Consider the following 19,456-nt stretch of genomic DNA (forward strand, 5'->3'; position numbering starts at 1 on the left):
ACCCTCAGGAGCCCCAGGGTGCCTGGGGTGACGCCTCTCACCTCGTGACTGAGAGGGGCCTGCTCCTGGAGTTGTCAGTCACGGATTCCGTCCCAGGGTCGCCAGAGGGCCAGCCTCAGCAACCCCACCCCTCCTTCCCAACATGCCACGAATCTGCACTGGAAAGAGGACGATCCTTTGAGGAGAGGGTACTTTGGAAAACCGAGGGGGTGTTGACGTCCTTCTCGCCCTGTGTTCCAGCCATCACTCAGACCATAAAGTGCTCCCACGAGCGGTCGGTGCATCTCTTCATCGACTCCTTGCTGCACCCCAGCCAGCAGAGCACGGCCTACCAGTGCGGCGACATGGACAGGTTCAGCCAGGGCCTGTGCCTGAGCTGCCGGAGGGGCCGCTGCAGCTCGCTGGGCTACCACGTCCGCCCGCAGCGGAAGGGCCAGAAGAACAAGAGGCTCTTCCTGGCCACGCGCGCCCAGTCCCCCTTCAAAGGTGAGTGTGGGTGGCCAAAGGCTCGCTCTGCTTTCAGTGTTCCTCAAACCACAGATTCCAGACGGCGATGTCCACACAGCCTCTCTCTCTCTCTCTCTGTTCCCAAGAGTGTGTCCACCTGGCCACCAAGTGCCAGGAGGAGAAACCTTGATACTTTCTGAAACGATCATTGGGTGAGCCTCTTTTCATCCACTTTCATGGTCCCCTAGGATGTTAGATCCTGAAGGCCCTGAGCAGCTCCGTCGACCACCCAGGTGTCATTGTGCAGGGACCTGGAGGCGTCTTTAAACCCCAACTGGAACCCAGTGCTTTCCAGCTCTGCTCACAGCTTCCATGAAAAAAGGAGGCTCCGGGCTATGTTTGTGGCTCCTCATTTCCTCTAAAGTTGGGATCCGCTGATCTTACAGGGTATCACTGTCTTATTGAGACCCTCCAAAGATGAAGTTTGGCTTCCAACTTTCCTCATCAGATCCTTAACGCCAGGACAGAAACCGAGCCCCGGTCCCTCCCTGGATTGAAGCAGAAGTCGGAGCTGCGCCTCTTTGGGGGCTGAAGCCAGCAGAGAAAGGCTCCACCGAAGCCCAACTCCTCCAGGAGTGAACAAGCTGACATCTGCCACCATTAACATTTCTGTCTCATCCTTTCAACAGCTCCTGAGTGATTTAGCGTCTTACTGTCTCACTGCACATGCTCACGGCGCCCAGAGGACCTGGGCGCTGCACTGTTTGATTATCACCGCCCAGAATATTTGTGGAGGCAGAAGGTGAACATGTCGTCACCACCACTTTGCATTTGCACAGCCTTTTATACAAAACATCAGATGCAGCCATCACCTCTTTGTGGAACCCACAACAGCCAAGCAAGGTCGGCAGGGCGGGTAAGGATCTCATTTTCAAGAGGAGGGAAGCGCAGCTTGCAGGGAGTGACCTGCCCACGGCCACACAGCCTGGAAGGAGGCCAACAACCAGGTGCATCCGACTCCCGGTCTGTGTTCCTTTTTTTATCACACTCACAAGTTCAAGTTCCCAGGCGACTTATTTTTTAAGCACAGGATTCCTGTTTATCTGAACTTGTGCTCTCCAGCCAGATTTCCCTTCCGTGAAGCCCAGGAATGACAGAAATCCGCTGCCGGCAGCTGATAGCTTCAGAGAGCATCACAGTGAAGGCGGATCCTTCCTGCCTCAGGGGCCAGCTGGTCCCTTCTGCTGACTGCCCCTTCGGGGTGGAGGAGAAGGTACCATCCGAAATCAGGCGAGGGAATTTGGAAGGGCTCCTGCCTCAGGGATCTCCCCCACGTCAGGCTGCCAATTAGACACTCATTTGGGTTAACCGGCTCCTCTTTTAAATGGAAAAGCTGCCTGGAGTGATTAAGCCCCTCCGATAAGCACATTTCACTGGATCTACTGTAAATCATGGGATGTTAGCATTTCTAGAGGCTGTTCTACCCTGCCATTTCACAGCCGCAGACACCCAGGCTCAGCTGGGGAAAATCATCGGCCCAGGGACGCAGAGTGAATTCTCGGCAGAGTCAGCATTTAGACCCGGACCTCCAAACAACTAGTTGAGGGATTTTTATTTTTTTATTCTTTCCTCAGGAACCTGCCCCTTGTCTGTTTGTGGAGGTGAGGGAGGGAGGAGAGAAGAAGGAGAAGGTTTTGCTTTCTCCTTGAGATCAGCAGGGAAGAAAGGAAACTACTTTTCACCTTCCACAGCTTGGGGGTGTCCTGAAGTGAGGAGCTTGGTCCAGCTGGAGGACATCTACTGGGGGCTTGGAGATGGGGGGGCGGGGAAGGCAAGCATGTAGAGAAGAAAGAGGGGAAAGGAAGACCAAGAGGCACAACCAGGCTGAATTCCTCCCTTTAGCCAAGGACCAGCACATGCTGCTGGCGTGAACTCCCAGGGGTCCCTTTCCTATGAAGGAGGACGGGAGCACTGCATTCAGGCAGCACCACCCCACCCCAGCAGCTACCAAAACCATTGTGTTCATCCATACGTTTATTCTTCAAACGTAAATTGAACCAGAGTAGTCAGAGTCCCTAACTCATGGGGTTCACTGGAGACCAGCCCCCTCCCATATATACATGCTCAGTGCCATCCCAGGAACACAGACAGGGGGTCCCTTGGAGACAACACTCGGGTGTCTTTATTGCCAAGGATTCATCTTGCTCCAGACTCTTCCGACGAGAGTGGGACCACTGAGGCCAGTGATATGGAGGCTATCCAGGCAGTCAGGACTGCCTGAAACTGTCCAAACCCATCTCAGCCCCTAACAGAAGCCCCTTGCTGAGTTGTGGCCTGCACTGTACCCTCCCCTTCTCCGCATGTTCCAAATTCTCCTCCGTTCTGCTTCAGTCCTTCCAGGGAGCAAAATCCTAATCTGTTCACTCGTGGGGAGTAGCATCCCTGGAGTCACGCCAAGCTGCCTTGGGTATGGGTGGGAATTATCCCCGGGTGAGACTCCGCCTGTTCTGGAGCAGCTTCTAATCTGCATAATGCTGCGTCACCTGGTATGGTAGCTGTGGCTAGTTAAATTACTTAGAATTAAACGCAATCAAACATTTGATTCCCCAACCACTCTAGCCACCTTTCAAGTGCTCAGATACGTGGCTGCCATATTGGAGAGCCAGAAAGGGATCGCTTCCATCATCACAGAAATTTCTGTTGACGGTACTGGCGCAAGGCCTTTAATCTAGGTCCCATAACTGCACGTTTCCCCACACATCATGGTCATGATCATCTCTGACTGGGGCCCTCCAAGCCTATTTAGCTGGCATTTGGTGAATACTTGCAGATTCTTAAAAGAAGAGACTTGCCCAGCCCTGGTTACAGAGAACCCATAATTCATATTTTTCAAGAACATCTAATTGTATGATATATTTTAGTGCAGGATCTGGCTGGGCAAAATAAACATGGCCTCCTGATCGTAGCTTCACAAAGGGTGACTAACTTAGCCTTTTATTCCTCTGGCTCCTAAGATATTTCAACGAAACCATCAAAGGGTCTGTTTTCTGTGACCAGAACCCAGTTCCCATGGGGAGAGTCCCACAAGGCAGTTATTACTCACTTCTATTTTCACTCTCCCAGTAAGAGCCCTCGCCAGTCTGGGAGCCTGTTTTGTAAAAGAGAAGAGAGGGAGCATATCCATCCTGAGGGAGTCCTGCTTAGCAAACGCCTTATCTAATTAATCCTCTAGCGGTGGGACGAGGCCACTGGGAGTGGAGGGAAGTGGCACTTATGGGGGCCTCTTCTGTCCAGGCTCCACACTAGGTATGTTGTACAAACTAGCTCCTTTATCATATAATCCTCACAACAACCCAGACAGAGGGACAGAGACTGAGATGGGTGGGGGTGGGGACTGATGATGGTGGACTTTCCAATAAATAAATTGAGACTCGTAGAGTTTACGACTTCCCCAAGTCACACAGTCTGTGAGTAGCAAATGTAGCATTTGACCCCAGGTTGCTCTGATTCACGGCCCTTGCTCTTCCACTCCACACGGTCTCCCGAGTGTAATACCAATGCCGGGTCCTCCCCGCCTCTCTCCCTCTCCCCCACCCTCTGCATTCTGGGCCTTATCCCACCTAAGGGAACTTGCTTGAGCACTCTTTCCTTCTGGTTGGTGAGACAACCAACCGAACTCTGACTTGGGGGAATCTGTTTGTCTTTTTGGCTTTTCTCTGCTACTTCTTTTGGAAGGTTTTCACTAATTTCCAGGGAGAGGTCCAGAAAAAGTCCTGAGTGTCATAGAGACAGTGCAGGCTTGAGATTGGGAATAGAGCATGTCCAGAATTTGGCTTTGCTGCCAACCTCATATATGTGACCTTGACCTAGTGACAAAACCCATGCAGGTCTCAGGTTCTTCAGCCACAGAGTGATTGTGTGTGGATGAGCATGGGGGTGAGCCACTAAAACTGGCACCTGTGGGTGCAGCTCAGAACAGTGCCTGGTCAGTTCAGCACATAGGAAGGGAATAGGTGTCACTGGGGTAACACCTTCTAGAAGCTGGGCACTTTTGTATATGCCATCCCTTCGCATCACATCCTCACACCCTGTTAGAGTGGTCTTGATGGCCATTTTACACATGAGGAAATTGAGCTTCAGAGAGGCTATGAGTGCTCACAACCACTCGGTGGTAGGTGGCAGAGAAAGGACTCGAGGCCCTCAGCTGAGGGCTCTTACTGCCCTCCCACATGAAGCTCCTATGGACACAAACAGTGGGCAGCAGGCAGCAGGATGCCAGTCAGTACAACACTCCTTACCACACACACACACTCCCCCAATCCCACCCCTAGCAGAAGAGGCAACTGCCCACAGAAGGGGCAAGCATCCAATCCCATGACATCAGGGTGTAGGGGAGGAAAATTTTTCCTCTACCCTTTTTATTCATTGGCTGGCCTATTAATTAAGTTGACACAAAACAGATTAAGAGGAGAAAATGTTAATTTCATGTGTACTAGAGCCTCCAGAGCCACGAGTGGTTCAAAGAAGTTAGGCAGTTGATGCCTGTCTGCCATCCTGAGCTAAAAGGAAGGAGGTGGGGCTGTGGGGCTTCAAAGAGAAGGAAGTTAATTCACAGGAAGATGGGAAGAGCAAATGTTTGGGAAACGAATGTTTGTCACACCATGCAGAGACAATGGGACACAGAGTGGAATCAACAAACAGGCCTGGAGCACCCCCACACACACCCCTCATCACCCAGACTGCAGCTCCCTGTGGTGGGTTCTCTCTTTCTGGACTAGGCCTCCCAACTAAATTCTTAGAGGCAGATAAGCAGGAGGCAAAAAGCTCTTCCTGAGTGTTTTGGGTCTTGATTGTCTTCCACTTAAAATACCCCACATGCCAAAGTGGCACATGTGGGATAGGCTCATTCTGAAGCACTTTAGGGGTGTCGCGGGGTGCTGTGAAGCCCAAATGTGGCCACCAATATGAGCCCAGAGCTGCACAATGCACCTGCTTCCAAAACCACCTGCACCCGCCCTTCCTTCCTCCAGCCTGCCTTGAGTGCTGGCCCCCTCGTGGGGTAACCCCTGCACGGTGCCATCCTCAGGCCTCTCGGTGACAGGATCCGCAGCCTCCCTCTCAAGTTAGAGGCGTCTCATGTCTAGGAACAAGCCCTTGGTGCTGCAAGACAACACAAGAGATCTCATTCCTCCCATCTTCATGAAAGAAAATCGATACACTGAAAGAAAAAGGCCTCTTTGATGTTTGCAGAGAGAGTCATAATATCTCCCGGAGCCAATATCTAATGATCTGGAATAATTTTTTTCCATGAGACAAAAAGAAGAAAAAAGAGGAGGAGGAGAAGAAGAAGAAAAAGAAGGAGAAACAAAATATTCTCTTTTCATAAATGCCACAAGCCAATGTCTACTGTGGCTGGCTTATAAAAAGAAACTTAAGTGGCACCAGTGGGGTTCACATGAGATCAGAATCCGGGGTTTTTAGGGTATTGAACCACAGGAGGACTCTCTATTTGAGGAGAATCTCCAGAGGCCTCACATCTCTGCTCTACGTGGCATTTGCCTGATCTCATTCAGGGTTAATGGACTGTTTCATGCTCTTTATCTTTAAGACCTAAAATAATTTCTCCTGACTGAACCGAGGAATGCACTGGGCTGGCCCCTCTGCAGTCACAGGATCAAAAGCATTTTTCCTAAATCATTTTTTAAAATCCTTACTAAACATGTCATGAGGTAAAGTGAGCAAAATTTTTCCTTAATCTTTGTAACAGCATCATTGTCCTGGGGGGGGCGGGGGGCAGGGAGAGGGAATGATAGGCAAATTGTCTCTTTTTCTTTTAAAGAAAAACACAAAAATCCAAAATAAGAACATCTAATTAGTTCTCAGTATGAAAGGTTCTTTTATATTTATAAAAATTATGTCATTTCAAGATTTCTCCCCCAAAAAGTGACTTTCCTAGTGCAGGTAATTTGGGACTGCCTGTGCCATCAACTTGCTTAGTTCTATATCCGGGCTTTTGCAGACACAAGGGTGCCCTCATCCCCCCACCCCTGTGCCCCCTCGCCCCCCCACAGCCCACACACCTTTCAGGAGCGCTTGGGAGGCTGGCAGACTCGGGCTCCTCGACACTCCTGCACCTTTGGGGTTCCGACTTCCTGCACAGGTCCCACCCCGGGGAGACACCACAGGAGGCCAGGTAATTCTCATTCAAAGGATGGGAAACCAAAGGGGTCCTGGCAAGCTGACCCTTGGATTTTACACCTTCCCCCAGAATGGTGCAACCGTAGCATCTCGGACGTGGGAATCCATCTCCTACTCATGATTTAAGAACAAAGGAAGAAAAAAAACCCTCCAGCGCAGGGACATGAGACATTTATCCCCACTCGGGGGCTAGGCATTCAGGGGACAGGCAGGAAGTATCTGCAGCAGCGATAGCCCAGGATGGATGTCAGCAGGTGAGACCCGGGAGGCACTTTGTCTTGGTGGCTTCGTTCCAGGAAGATTTTGACAGCAGCCTTTCCTCAGGGGTTGAGGGTTTGCCATTTGCTTTCAAAGGGCAGGCGCAGCTTGCAGAACCAGAACCCCAGGAGACAGCGGGAAGGGGATTTTAGAATCAGACAGACACCTGGGTTCAAATTTGGCTCCACTTGTAACTCTCTGTGACCTTGGACACGTGTCCAAATCTCTGCTTCCTTGTCTGACATCCACCAGAGTAATTGACATCCTAGGTCTCAGGAGAAAACAGGACTCTGCTGGCCGAGGTCAGCTCAAGGGAGTGGGCAAGACTCCTTCCAGAGGGTGGGGAGTAGTAAGGAAACCAACAGGGCCTTCCCCTTATTTAGTCTTGTCGTGAGGACCAAAAATGATGTAGACAAAACACTTAGTATATAGCCTGATGCATACATAGTAGGCTCTCCACAAATGGAGATTCCCATTCACAATTAGGGTCTTTAATGCAGCACGTGTCCTGCCTTATCTTCACACCAAAGAGCCCCTGAAGACCCCTTAGGTGCCCGGTGCATGCTGGGACTTGTGCCGATAGGAGCATTGATATGACACTGAGACTGCCCTTGGGGAGAGAAGACATGGACATTGATGCCCACAAGACAAGAAGACAGAAGTGACTCTGCTTCCCAAGTGCAAGCTCCCCTGAGTCCAGGACCGCGGCTTCTGGTCCTCTTGTCTTCTGTTTTAATACTTTTAAAAGCGTTTTCTTTTTCCAATAAGAGTCTAATTAGAATACAGGCACAGTGTGGAAAACCCAGAACTTGCGGGAAAGCATAAAGAAACATAAAAATGACCCCTCTCTCCTCTCCGAAGATAAGCATGGTCACATTTTTATGCCTCTTGCTCCTGTGTGTCCTGTTTTATAAAGTTGGTCTCATGTTGGACATGAAATTTTGCATCCTTGTTGTTGTTTGGGCTTTTTTTTTCCCCCCACTTCTTTCATAAGGATTGAAATTGCTCCAAAAATATCTTTTAATGACTTCATAAGAGTAAATCACATGGTTGGGAATATGAACTCGGAATCAGCAGACTCAAGTCTAATTGCAGCTTCCCCCGTTCTTAGCTGCATGACAGCGGACAAGTTACTTAACTTTCCCCGAGCATCAGCTCCTGCATTTGTAAAATGATGTGGAGGGAGGATATAATGGGCATCTTACAAAGTTGTTGTAAAGAGAAATGAGATAATTACGTGACGCGATTGGCTCAGTGTCTGGGACACGATAAAAAGTAAATGGTAGTTCTCATAATTGTCCTGATTAGTCAGTCTGTAGTCATTCTTCCACCAGTGAATATCTCAGGTGTTGCTGATTTATTTTTAGTTAAACGGTTCTGTTATGACACTCTTGAACTTAAATCTCTCTCCATACTTCAACTTTTTCCTCAGGGTATATAAAGCTATGGTCCCATGTACAAACACTTAAAAGTTGAAGTACTGGAGCCAGGTGGCCTGGGCTTACATCCCGGCTCTGCTACTTAGGAGCTCTGTGACACTGGGAAAGTCACTTAACTTCTCTGTGCTTCAGTTTCCTCCTCTCTAAAAGGGGGTGCTGATAGTATCACCTGTGGTGAGGATTAAGTGTGATAATAGATGCAAAGTGCTTGGCACAGGTAAACAAAATAAATATTAGTCAGTGTTGCTTTCTTGCATCCTGCCAATTATCCTCTTTAACTGCTCTATCCCCAGTAGCTTTTGGCACTGGGCTGAGCACCAGTAGACTTCCAATTTATGCATATTAAATTGGACTAAAATTGGTTACTAAGGGTGTTCCTTGAGTGCTCTGCAAGATGCCGGCCTCCTCGTTAGGAGGTTAACCCAAGCCCAGTCCTCCTGCCCCGTCCTGTGCACATCCGACACCCACCCCACACAACTATGGCCTGTGTCTTTGGAAGGACCTTTCCTTTTGCCTCTGTTCAACTTATAACACAGTCTGCCTGTGACAGGGTTCTCTTGATAGACCCCAAATAGTCTATGGCTTCTCAGAGGCTTCTGGGATGTTAGGCCAGAGTCCCTGTCTCCATCACTGCCAGCCAGGGTTGAGGGACACTTTCTGGAACCTGGGCCCACAGCCCTTCTCTTATTTCTCACCCACAGCCTCACAGTCCTGAGAGTCTCAGACTACTTTTTCCACGAATAAGGACCTGAGCACCTGTTACGGACAGGGCACAGTGTTCAGTACCAGACGATGCCCAAGCTAGCTCCTACCTAAAGCAGAAAACTCATGGCCTATAACAGTCCACTGTTCATGTTTGGCTCTTGCCGTGAACATAAATATACAAAAAGAACCTTTGGTGCTTCAGAGTAAACCCAAGAGATAACCCCGGGCTCATAAGCAAGTCCACCACAAAACCCAAATGAGAAGGTTGGTTTATGCCAAAGGGGAGGGTTGTGCAAACAGCACAGAATCCCAGGGCAACAGGCGGCCGGGACACTGCAGCTGGGCTGTTGGCAGCACGCCATCCGAAGCAGCTGTTGCTGGGTTTGTGTGTAGCTACCAACCTCCCGTGGCCATGCGGCATTAGGTAGGTAGGAGACTGACTCATGAAGATGACCAATTTCCACGTGTGGGGTGTATGGGATGGATGAACAAGTGGCTAGTGCCGTGATCTATGCTTTCGGGTGGGAATTCTCCTGCAACACCGCTTGAAACTCGGGTCTTGGACTCTCCGAGGTGGCTTCCATCTTCCTAAATGGTAATACACATCATGTTACTCCCAAGCCAACTGTCGGTTCATTCATCCCACCACGTTTGGTAGACACCTACATCGCGGAAGTCACTCTATCAGGATGAGTGGATTAATCGTTACCTAGAACAGGAAAAGCAAATACACAGCAAGCACCCCATAAATCCCTCTCCTCTGCCCAAGGCAGACACCAGTCTTCCCAAGAGCCTGGGTGGAGCCTCAGTACCCATCTCCACATGGGGCTCTGGGCAGCCTGATCAATCAAGCGGAGTTGGCATGCTATATGAAACGTGTTGGCCATCTTGGAGCTAAAACAGTAGAGGCACGTAGAGAATATGGAGACAGCAAGAGACAGAAGTCCAAGCAGCCCATTCATTTTGGAATTAAGTGGGGGTAATTGCAAGAACAGCCCCGTAGGCGGTTGGTATGACAACACAGGGTAAGTCAAGGCCATCTTGGGAGCCCTAGCAATAGGTCCAGGCTAAGAGACAGACTTTGTGACCTTGAACCTGTGAAAGTCCCTTCCCTTCTTGGGCCCCGGTTTTCTTATTTATAAAATGGGGATGATGACAACAATACCTCATAAGGTTCTTATGATGAGTGAATGAGATGAGGTAGTATAAAGTGTTTAACAATACCTGTGTGATAGTAAGCGATTTGCTTTTATTAATTAAATATTTAGGTAAAGAAGAGTAAAATAAGTTACCCTCTCCTACACAACCCAGTAGAAGGACATTCTGAACATTTGATAAAATGGAAACATTTTAGGCCCAAGTGCTAGAACTAGACTTGTCTTATTTCCATCAGAAAATGTGCTTGATGAACCCCACAGAGCTAGTTCCTAGGAACTGCCCAGAATATAGAGATGTGGTCACTAGGGCATATGATTCTTAACTAGAGCTCTGTCCATCCCAAAACGGACCCCTCAAATAGAGGCAAACATTGAAAAGGGCAACGTGTTCTCTTGCCTTTGTCAGGTGCCTCAAAGTGATAATATCCTTCAATTTATGAAAGGGGACTCTTGCCAAATATATGGAATAGTCCAACAAGATTGCACCCAGAAATGGGTGAGAATGCTAGGTATACCATATTCCTGTTCTGCCTTCTTCTGCTAGATAATACTTATTATTATATTACAAACACACCGTATGTCCTCTGTAAACATTTCATAAAGACAGAAAAGGAAAAAGAAAAAAATGTAAAGCCTTCATAATCCCTTCACCCAGGAAAAAAAAAAAAGTTGGTCTCTATCCATCCAGACTTCTCCTTCTGCATTTTTAAATTTTAAAAATATGAGATTTTTAATTTAAAAAAAATCCTATTTAAATTCTTTTTCTCTCTCCCTCCCCCCACCCCCCGCCCACCTTCTCTCTTTAGTGTATCATTACCAGTTCAAGATCCAGTTCATCAACCAACTTGAGAAACCAGTAGAACCAACTTTTACTATGACACTCTTCGGAACAAAAGAGGAAAACCAGAAAATTACCATCACTCTGTGAGTATAAGGTGCAGCCCCGTCTATGGTGTTGGCATGCTACTTTTTCTCACAGGGTCTAGAAGGACCCCGTACTTTTCAAGGGCCAGGCCAGACACAGCTTACTCTTCTCAGCCCATACAACTGCCCCAAACACCTGTCAGAAGGGATGTCCACCCCAAGCCCAGCGCCTTGTCATCCCTCAGCCTCACCCGGGTGCCACAGATTGCTTTATGGTAAAATGACCTGTGTTTACAATGGGTTCATTGTGAGGTGAGCTGAGCAGAGAGGGAAGCCAGAGGTGGCAAAGTCCGTCGTCCACACTGCAGGAAGAAGAGCCAGGCAGGAGGAGCAGGGAGGGCTGGAGCAGCTGTCTGCAGGATGGCCCTGAGCTCCTTTTCAGTGAGTTCTGAAAGCCATAACCCAGAAGCAAAACTGCTTTCAACTTGGCACAAATTTCCCACCTCGGTCAGCCTGCACTGCCTGCCAGCCCTGCCCATCTGTCCTTTGCCCTGTTACATACCTGCTCACAACGTGAACAGTAACCTCATGCCTCCCTTGGAGGCTCCCCAGTCTCACTGACCACATCTCGACCCTCAGTATGGCCTCTTCCTTGGAAGTGCCAGTAGGCCTCCACCTGCTCCAGGGATAGTCCTCAGCTTCCAGAAGATCTCCCCCAGCTTTGGATCTCTGGTCATCACACTGATTCCGACATTCAGCAAGTATTAGTCAGTGCTGTGCCTCAGAGGTAGAGAGAACCTTAGCCCTAGGATGCTCACAGCCTAGCGGGGTGGATAGATTCCTAAGCAGTTCTTTACAACATTCTGCAGGAGGAGCTATGACAAGCCATGCAAAGGAACCCTCCATCCACCTGTCTCTCCCTAAATCCAGTGTTACGTTTGCACTGTCCCAGATCTCTCCTGGGGAATAGTTCCAAGGTGGAAAGGGCATATAGCTGCTCAGTCAGTGTTGGGACATGTTAATGTCTTGGAGACCAGTGAGTAAACCTGCTAATGATACCTCAGGCTCTGCATTTAAATCTTGCTCCAAATTGGTGCATCCCTTTAACATGTGGTTTTCTATTACTGTTAAACTTTGTTGTTTCTATTTATATGGGGAGGAAAAAAAGCATGAGTGGGGAGATAAGAGTAGTGGGTGGCTCTACTGTGTTAATCAAACCTCCAGGGAGCTGAGCTGCCCAGAGATCATTGCCAAAGGCCCACTGTCTTCTCAGGGGCAGTTTTCCTGATTTGTTAACGTAGAAGCTAGTAAGCCTGAGCTCAACAGAGTTACCAGATTCATTATGGCAGAACTCTCAGAGCCTCTTAAATATGCTAACCCAGAAGATACATGGCTTTCCCAGTATTAATGGTCTGGCCCACCCACTGCTGTGTCTACTCATAGTCTGTCCCACACCAGTTTGGAAAATGCAGCAGAAAAGACCTTCCCCAGTCACTCAGGCAAACCCAACACAGCCTGAATGTGCCCAACACAACTTTGCTGTTACAAATAAACTAGGTCTGATTTCCTTTGTATCTTCAAGGGATGAAGAAATTACTAGTAATAAAACCTATTCCTTTCTTATCACGTTGGATTTGGATATCGGTGAGCTGATCATGATCAAGTTCAAGTGGGAAAATGGCGCCGTATGGACCAATGTCTGGAACACAGTCCAAACCATCATCCCATGGAGCAGAGGGCCCCTCTACTCAGGCCTTGTTGTAAAGACCATCAGAGTCAAAGCAGGAGAAACCCAGCAACGGTGAGTATTGACTCAACCTCCCTTGACATCTATCAGGCATCTCCATGTGCCGGACCTCCACAATTAACACTTGCACTTATATCATAAAGTGGACACTATCGTGTCCTAATGACGGCATATAGATGCTCAGAAAGGTGAAATGACCATCCCGAATTCACACAGCCATAGATGGAAGGACTGGGATTTGCACCCAGGTCTTCTGACTCCCGGTCTAGACTCTTCCGGCTGCCTGTGGTTCAGAGCTACTTGCCTCGGAGTTTGAGAATCGCCTCACTGGCCCAGCGCCCTTCAAACTTCAGTGCGCAGGTGGATCACCAGGAGATGTTTGTGGGTGCTGCAGTCCAAGGACCGCACTTTGAGTGGCAAGGACCAAGATGTGCCATTTCCTTCTTAATGCTCATCCAGATAAATGCTTTCAACAGATCGCAGTCTCGACATCCCATTCTGTGAGGGTGCCTCTCAAATCTCAGAGTGCCAAAGAGCCACTGGAGAGCTTATTAAATATGCAGGATTCCCGAAGCCACTTGCGGAACTTCTGATGTGCAGTGGTTTGTGAAGGGACCCAGGACACACAGTTGCTAATAAAAACCCTAAGAAATTCTGATGGGAACCAATGGAGCAGGCTTAGGAAGCCCTGCTCTGTGCGATTTAACATCTCCCTTGGTCCCAATGTCCCCGGGGACAATAAGGGATTGGGGACAGAGTAAGACACAAAAGAAAGAAAAGTGGTCCAGATGCCCCTTCAGTCCTGTCAGCAAAGGGATGCCCAACATATTTTGCCATGGCAACTCTGCTTTTCTAGAGTTCTGCACTTCTCCATGAGAAGAGAATTCTGTCCTTCCCCAGACCCTTCCTCCTCTTCCTCCCCCTCAGGTTCAGGAAACTTGTCTCTCCTCTCCCACTGCCCTTTGTTGGGGAGCCCATTTCTCTCTCCGGCTTGTCCTCAGTAGAGATGGAGAACAGCAGGCCTCTCACCTCTGAACTATGCTCCTCCCTCACCCCACGGGCTTCACGGCCAAGAGTGGGCCCGAGGCAGATTTATGCCCCCGACTGCCTTATACAACAGCGCTCTGAGATTTTATCTCCCCGGGATACAAAATCCTGGCAATTACTAAGAGCATACTCTGCAGCCTGCCAACAGATTTCTCCACATGATCAATTTGAGAAAATTCAACTGCTTCTCTCCTCTTAGACACTTGGCTATTCTTGCATGACTTTCTAGCCCTTTAGAAGTGCTCAGCTTCTGACAGCCACCCCTCCCCGCACTCCCTCAGCTCGAGGGTCATTCCTCAGGCCTAGGGGCTGTTCACCATGACAATTCTCTGTGACTTGACTGGAAAGGCTGTATAAAACACACCATAGCCTTCTCACTGGTGCTTACCCACATGGTTTTGAAGGAGGAAAGAGCAAAGGGAAGGGAATGGTGCTTCCAGAGCTCCCGCTGAGCCGAAGGCACGGAACCGGGTCTAGAGGGTTGGTCTGGTGGAACCCTCCCAGTGCTGCTCAGAAACGGGTCATGTTGGCTGTGCAGATGAGGAAGCTGGGCCTCACAGAACCACAGCCTGGGGGCACTGCTGATAATTGGCTGAGTCCAGATCTCACTCAGGGCTTGTCTGATGCTTTCCTTGTCTCTTTGCTGTCCATGCACTGTTGCCAACAGTTCCTTCCTCCATTCATCTGGGCCCCATGGATCTGACTTTCCTTAGTCTAAACCAGCAGTGTTGAAGTGCTGGGTATTCACATATCTGCACATCAGACCCTTCCTCGGAGCTGTAGGAGGTACATGCTGAAAAAGGAGGAGGGGTGGTGAGACCTATAGCTTTTTAAGTTGCAAGTATTCAGTGGCTCCTATGTGTCTTCCCAGCATGAGGTACCATCGGGGGATACCAAAAAAAAAAAAAAATCTGAGTGTGGCCCTTGGCAGAAAGAAATTCCAGGACCTAATAATTAGGAAAAACAAGATGCATAAATTTTACTAATAACATACTCCCTCCCGGTGCTTCTCAAACCTTCATGTGCCCAGGAAGCATCTGGGAATCGTGTTAAAATGCAATTAAAATGTAGGTGGGGGGGGGCCTGACATCCTGTGTCTCTAACAAGCTCCCAGGTGTGGCTGCTGCTGGCTCACAGACCACACTTTGCATAGGGAAGGTCTAGCATTGCATGGTCTAGAGAGCCTAGAAGGGAGACAGCAGTTCAGTGGTGCGGCACCACCATGGGCTGTGGGGAGGCCATTCCCAGGGAGAGAGGCAGCGAGCAAAGCAATATGGCGGCCAGAACCCGATGGCCTGAGTCTGCCAGCCCTAAGCTCAAATTCCACTTGCCGCTCACCATCTGTGGAGCCTCGAACACTGACTGCACCTCGCAGAGACTCGGTTCTTTAGCAATAAGTGGAATTTATAATATGTATCTCATGAGACCAATAACAAACTACCAATTTTTGAGTCCCTCTACAAACTGTAATCCCAGGGCCAGGATGCAAATATGCAACCTCACAGTCTTAATCTCTCTGCTGACTACAGGGTACAAAAATGGTCAAGTAACTCACTCCGTGCCTCCACAGGAGGAATTCAATGAGAGGTGATTTTCTCATTCAGAGGCACAAAGTCAGAGGTGAGAGGACCTATTGTGGTGGAAGAGACAGGGCAGAAAACATTGGTTCTACAGTGGGACATCAAATGCGATCAGCTACACATAATGAGAAAATGCTCAATTTCCACAGTAATCATATAAATGCAAGACAAAAATCAATGAGATTATCGCTGGTCAACCATTAGTTTGGCAGGAATTAAAAAACAGACAACAGGGGCGCCTGGGTGGCTCAGTCGGTTAAGCGTCTGCCTTCGGCTCAGGTCATGATCCCAGGGTCCTGGGATCGAGCCCCACATCGTGCTACCTGCTCAGCGGGATGCCTGCTTCTCCCTCTCCCACTCCCCCTGCTTGTGTTCCCTCTCTCGCTGTGTCTCTCTCTGTCAAATAAATAAATAAAATCTTAAAAAAAAATAAAAATAAAAAACAGACAACATCCAGAGTTGGTAAAGGTGTGGAGAAGCAGGCATCCTCATACACTATTTGTGGGAGTGCAAATTATGGAGCTTCTGCAGGAGAATTTCATTCAACAACTAACATTTAGTGAGCACCTACCTTATACCAGGCACTGTTGTAGGCACCAGGCAGGGAACAGAATAGACAAAGCCCTTGTTCTCATGGAGCTTACATTATCAAAATTTTAAATATACATAATACCCAGAATTTTGACTCTAGGTGTCCATCCTGGAGAAATACTCAAAATATCCACAAGAGATATACATGTGCAAAAATGTTTGTTGCAGTCCTATCTGTAAATAGTAAACCATTGGGAAAACCTCAATGTCTGTCAGTAGGAAAATGGCTCCAATACACTGTGGTACATCCACACAATGGAATATAGTACAGGAAGTGAAAAAGAACGAGACAGATTCATATGTAGTGAGATGAACAGGTCTCCAAGTCCATTACTTGATGGCAATGAAAAAGGTCAGAAAAATACATACATTATAACCTCACTTCTATTAAAAATTCTTTATGTTTGCATATGAACACTGATATATGTGTAAATGCATAGAAGTAGGTCTGGAGATGGGGCATCTGGGTTGCTCAGTTGATTGAACGTCCGACTCTTGATTTCAGCTCAGGTTGTGAGATCAAGCCCCGCGTGGGGGCTCTGTGCTCAATGGGGAGTCTGCTCAAGATTCTCTCACTCCTTTCTCTCTCTGTCCCTCCACCCCTCAAATAAATAAATAAATCTTAAAAAAAAGAAAAGAAAAAGAAAGAGATCTGGAGAGACATAAACCAAACCAGGAAAGCCAAGGGGAATGACATTGGTGAAGGGTGATGGCAAAGAGGATCTTTAATATTTGACTTCGTTTAGTTCTTTACCATTTGAATTTTTCAAAATTGCATTCACAAATTATTCGTAACAGTTTTTTTAATTTTAGCTTTATTGAGATATAATTGACAATTAAAATTAAGATATTTAAAGTGTACATCATTGTGATTTGATATACATAGACATGTGAATGGATCCCTCCACCACCCAGTTAACTAACACACCCAGCACCTCACATATATATAATACAGTGTTATCAACTATAGTCACCCTGTTTTACATTAGACGCTCAGACCTTATTCATCTTATAGCTAAAAGTTCGTATCCTTTTACCAACCTCTCCCTATCTTCCCCTTCCCCAGTCCCTGGGAACCACTTTTCTACCCTGTTTCTATGAATTCTACTTTTTTGGGGGAGGGGCAGATTCCATGTATAAGTGATATCCTGCAGTATTTGTCTTTCTCCATCTGGCTTATACACTATTTTAATTTTAAAAAAGTCTGATTTAATGAAGACTTGACCCTAGATGCAATACAAAAAAGAAAAAGAAGAAGAAAGAAGAAGCCATAAACTAGAATTCTTTGTGACTACTGATAGTTTTTTTCCTAGTAAATGCAAGTTAGCAACACAAAACAGCATCTTAGGCCAACCTAACAAACGGTCAAAGTCGTCTAAGGCTTGGTCTCCAAGAGACCCAAAACACAGAGTGATGTCCTCTCTAGACAGACAGTGTCTGCACCAGTAAGAGGAAGGGGCTGGGCTTACAGAGCTGAGCCCAGCAGAGGCTGGTGACCATGGCCTCGTGCCCAGGGACCTTTAAGAGCAGCGCTGACAAACTGGAGCGAGTCCAAAGAAGGAAGGCTGAGGAGAGAAGCCTGCCTTGTGAGGAACAGTTGAAGGAACTGCGAATGTTTGCCCTGGAGTCTGGGCAATGCAGTGAAAGGAACAATAGTTACCCTCAAATCTTTGATGAGCTGTGGTTGGGGAGAAAAAAGAACTGCCCCGAGGACTTTCTGTTCTTACTGAGCTGAAATCACCCCAGTGCAGAACTCCAGGAAGCAGCCTTACACTGATTGCTTTCACTGACTTGGGTTTTATTTTTCTCTGAAGTTATGAAAATATTTGTGCACGTAAGAATCCAATTTTTTTTTAAAAAATAGCATGCATTACATAAATTGAGTTTTTATTTACAAAGGATGAAACACTTCAATAAGCTCCAACTAAAAGTTAACGCTGTGTTTGCTCTGTTTTCTCTTCAGGATGACATTCTGCTCAGAAAACATGGATGGCCTACAGCCCCACCCAACCCCGGAGAAAACCTTTGTGAGATGTGACGTAAACTCTAAAAAATTGAAGAGAAAGATCAGATGAGCTTCTACAAAGTTCCAGTGTGAAGAATAAATGATCTATTCTTCATCTGGAATGGTTATGTTATTTGGAAACCCAAGTTATATAAACAATCTTGCATAAAGTTTAAACAAAGTTTAGGTTTAAAGGGGGAGTATGTTTCACTATTCTAAAGTGAGCTTTTAGAAACTATATTATGTAACTGTATTCAAACATTTGTGTAACTAGAAATTTCCCTATTGTATCTCTGATTAAATGGTAATATATGCAATATATAAATAAGAGCCATTTTAGATCCATTGTCCTAATTTACAAGGTCTTTTACAGTTAAGTCAAATTCCCCATTATTTCCCTCCTAGTTTATTCTGATCCGTTTTTTGAACCATGCTGGAAAGGTACTTCTTTATGACAGAACCCATGCTTCAACAAAATGAAATTCCCATTAATCACTAGTCATATGTCCCCACATACACATGCTTTTTAAGACAATTCAGCTCACTAAAAGCAGAAAAATTCTAATTAAGCCAATAGCTGCCATCATGAAGGTTATACAATTATTTCACTGAATCAAACCAATAAAAGTAGAATTCTCCTAAAACTACTTAATGGCAACCTGAAAGCTGGACAGTTGGTCATTTTAACAATTAAATTACTATTGCACTAAATACAATTTTTCTCTTTTACTAATGCTCGCATTAAAAGCTAATGGAAAACTTACCTCAAAGACTTAGATATCAGATTTCAAACTGTCCAATAAATGAAGTAATGACGTTTTAACCAGCAAATTCCGTCACAAAACATGTGAAGGAAATACTAGCCCTGGTCATGACTTGTGTATGTGTTTCAAGTAACTCAGAGAGGGAGAGCACACTGTGTGCGCTATGTTACCGGACTTGACTTCCGCGTGGCTTCAGCCCTGCGCAGCTCATAACGCACCTGCTCTTCAGCAGAGCAGGGCAAACCAGAGCTGGTAAAGGACAAATCCCAAAGAGATGCCTGCCTCTGATGAAATCAGTTTAAGATTGTCTTACACGAGGGTACGTGGGTGGCTCAGTCGGTTACGCGTCTGCCTTCAGCTCAGGTCATGGTGCCAGGGTCCTGGGATCGAGCCCCTGCATCGGTCTCTCTGTTCAGTGGGGAGCCTGCTTCTCCCTCTCCCTTTCTCCCCTGCTTGTGATCTCTCTCTCTCTCTCTCAGATAAATAAATAAACTCTTAAAAAAAAAAAGGATTGTCTTACACAATTCCCTTTTATTTCCCTTGGAAAGACCCATAAAACTAAAGGATGGGGGTGGGGTGATAGGGAGAAAGAATAGCTTGGTCAATGTTGCCTCCTGTCCTGAATGCTGATCCTGCGGCAGAAGTAACTGACCA

At 47.2% G+C, this 19,456-nt stretch overlaps 1 protein-coding gene across 1 annotated transcript in view; it reads left to right on the forward strand.

Moving 5' to 3' along the window:
• LIPC (lipase C, hepatic type) overlaps nt 1–19,136 on the forward strand; it is a 153,334-nt gene extending 134,198 nt beyond the window's left edge. Inside the window, exons 7-10 of the mRNA XM_021694062.1 lie at nt 241–486; nt 11,011–11,128; nt 12,651–12,869; nt 17,997–19,136. Of these exons, the coding sequence (XP_021549737.1) occupies nt 241–486; nt 11,011–11,128; nt 12,651–12,869; nt 17,997–18,108 (695 nt within the window). The 3' untranslated portion in view covers nt 18,109–19,136. The remainder of the gene's footprint in view (nt 1–240; nt 487–11,010; nt 11,129–12,650; nt 12,870–17,996) is intronic.
• Nucleotides 19,137–19,456: the final 320 nt, after the last annotated feature.

This window comes from Neomonachus schauinslandi, chromosome 9 (assembly GCF_002201575.2).
Source record: "Neomonachus schauinslandi chromosome 9, ASM220157v2, whole genome shotgun sequence".
NCBI lineage: Eukaryota > Metazoa > Chordata > Mammalia > Carnivora > Phocidae > Neomonachus > Neomonachus schauinslandi.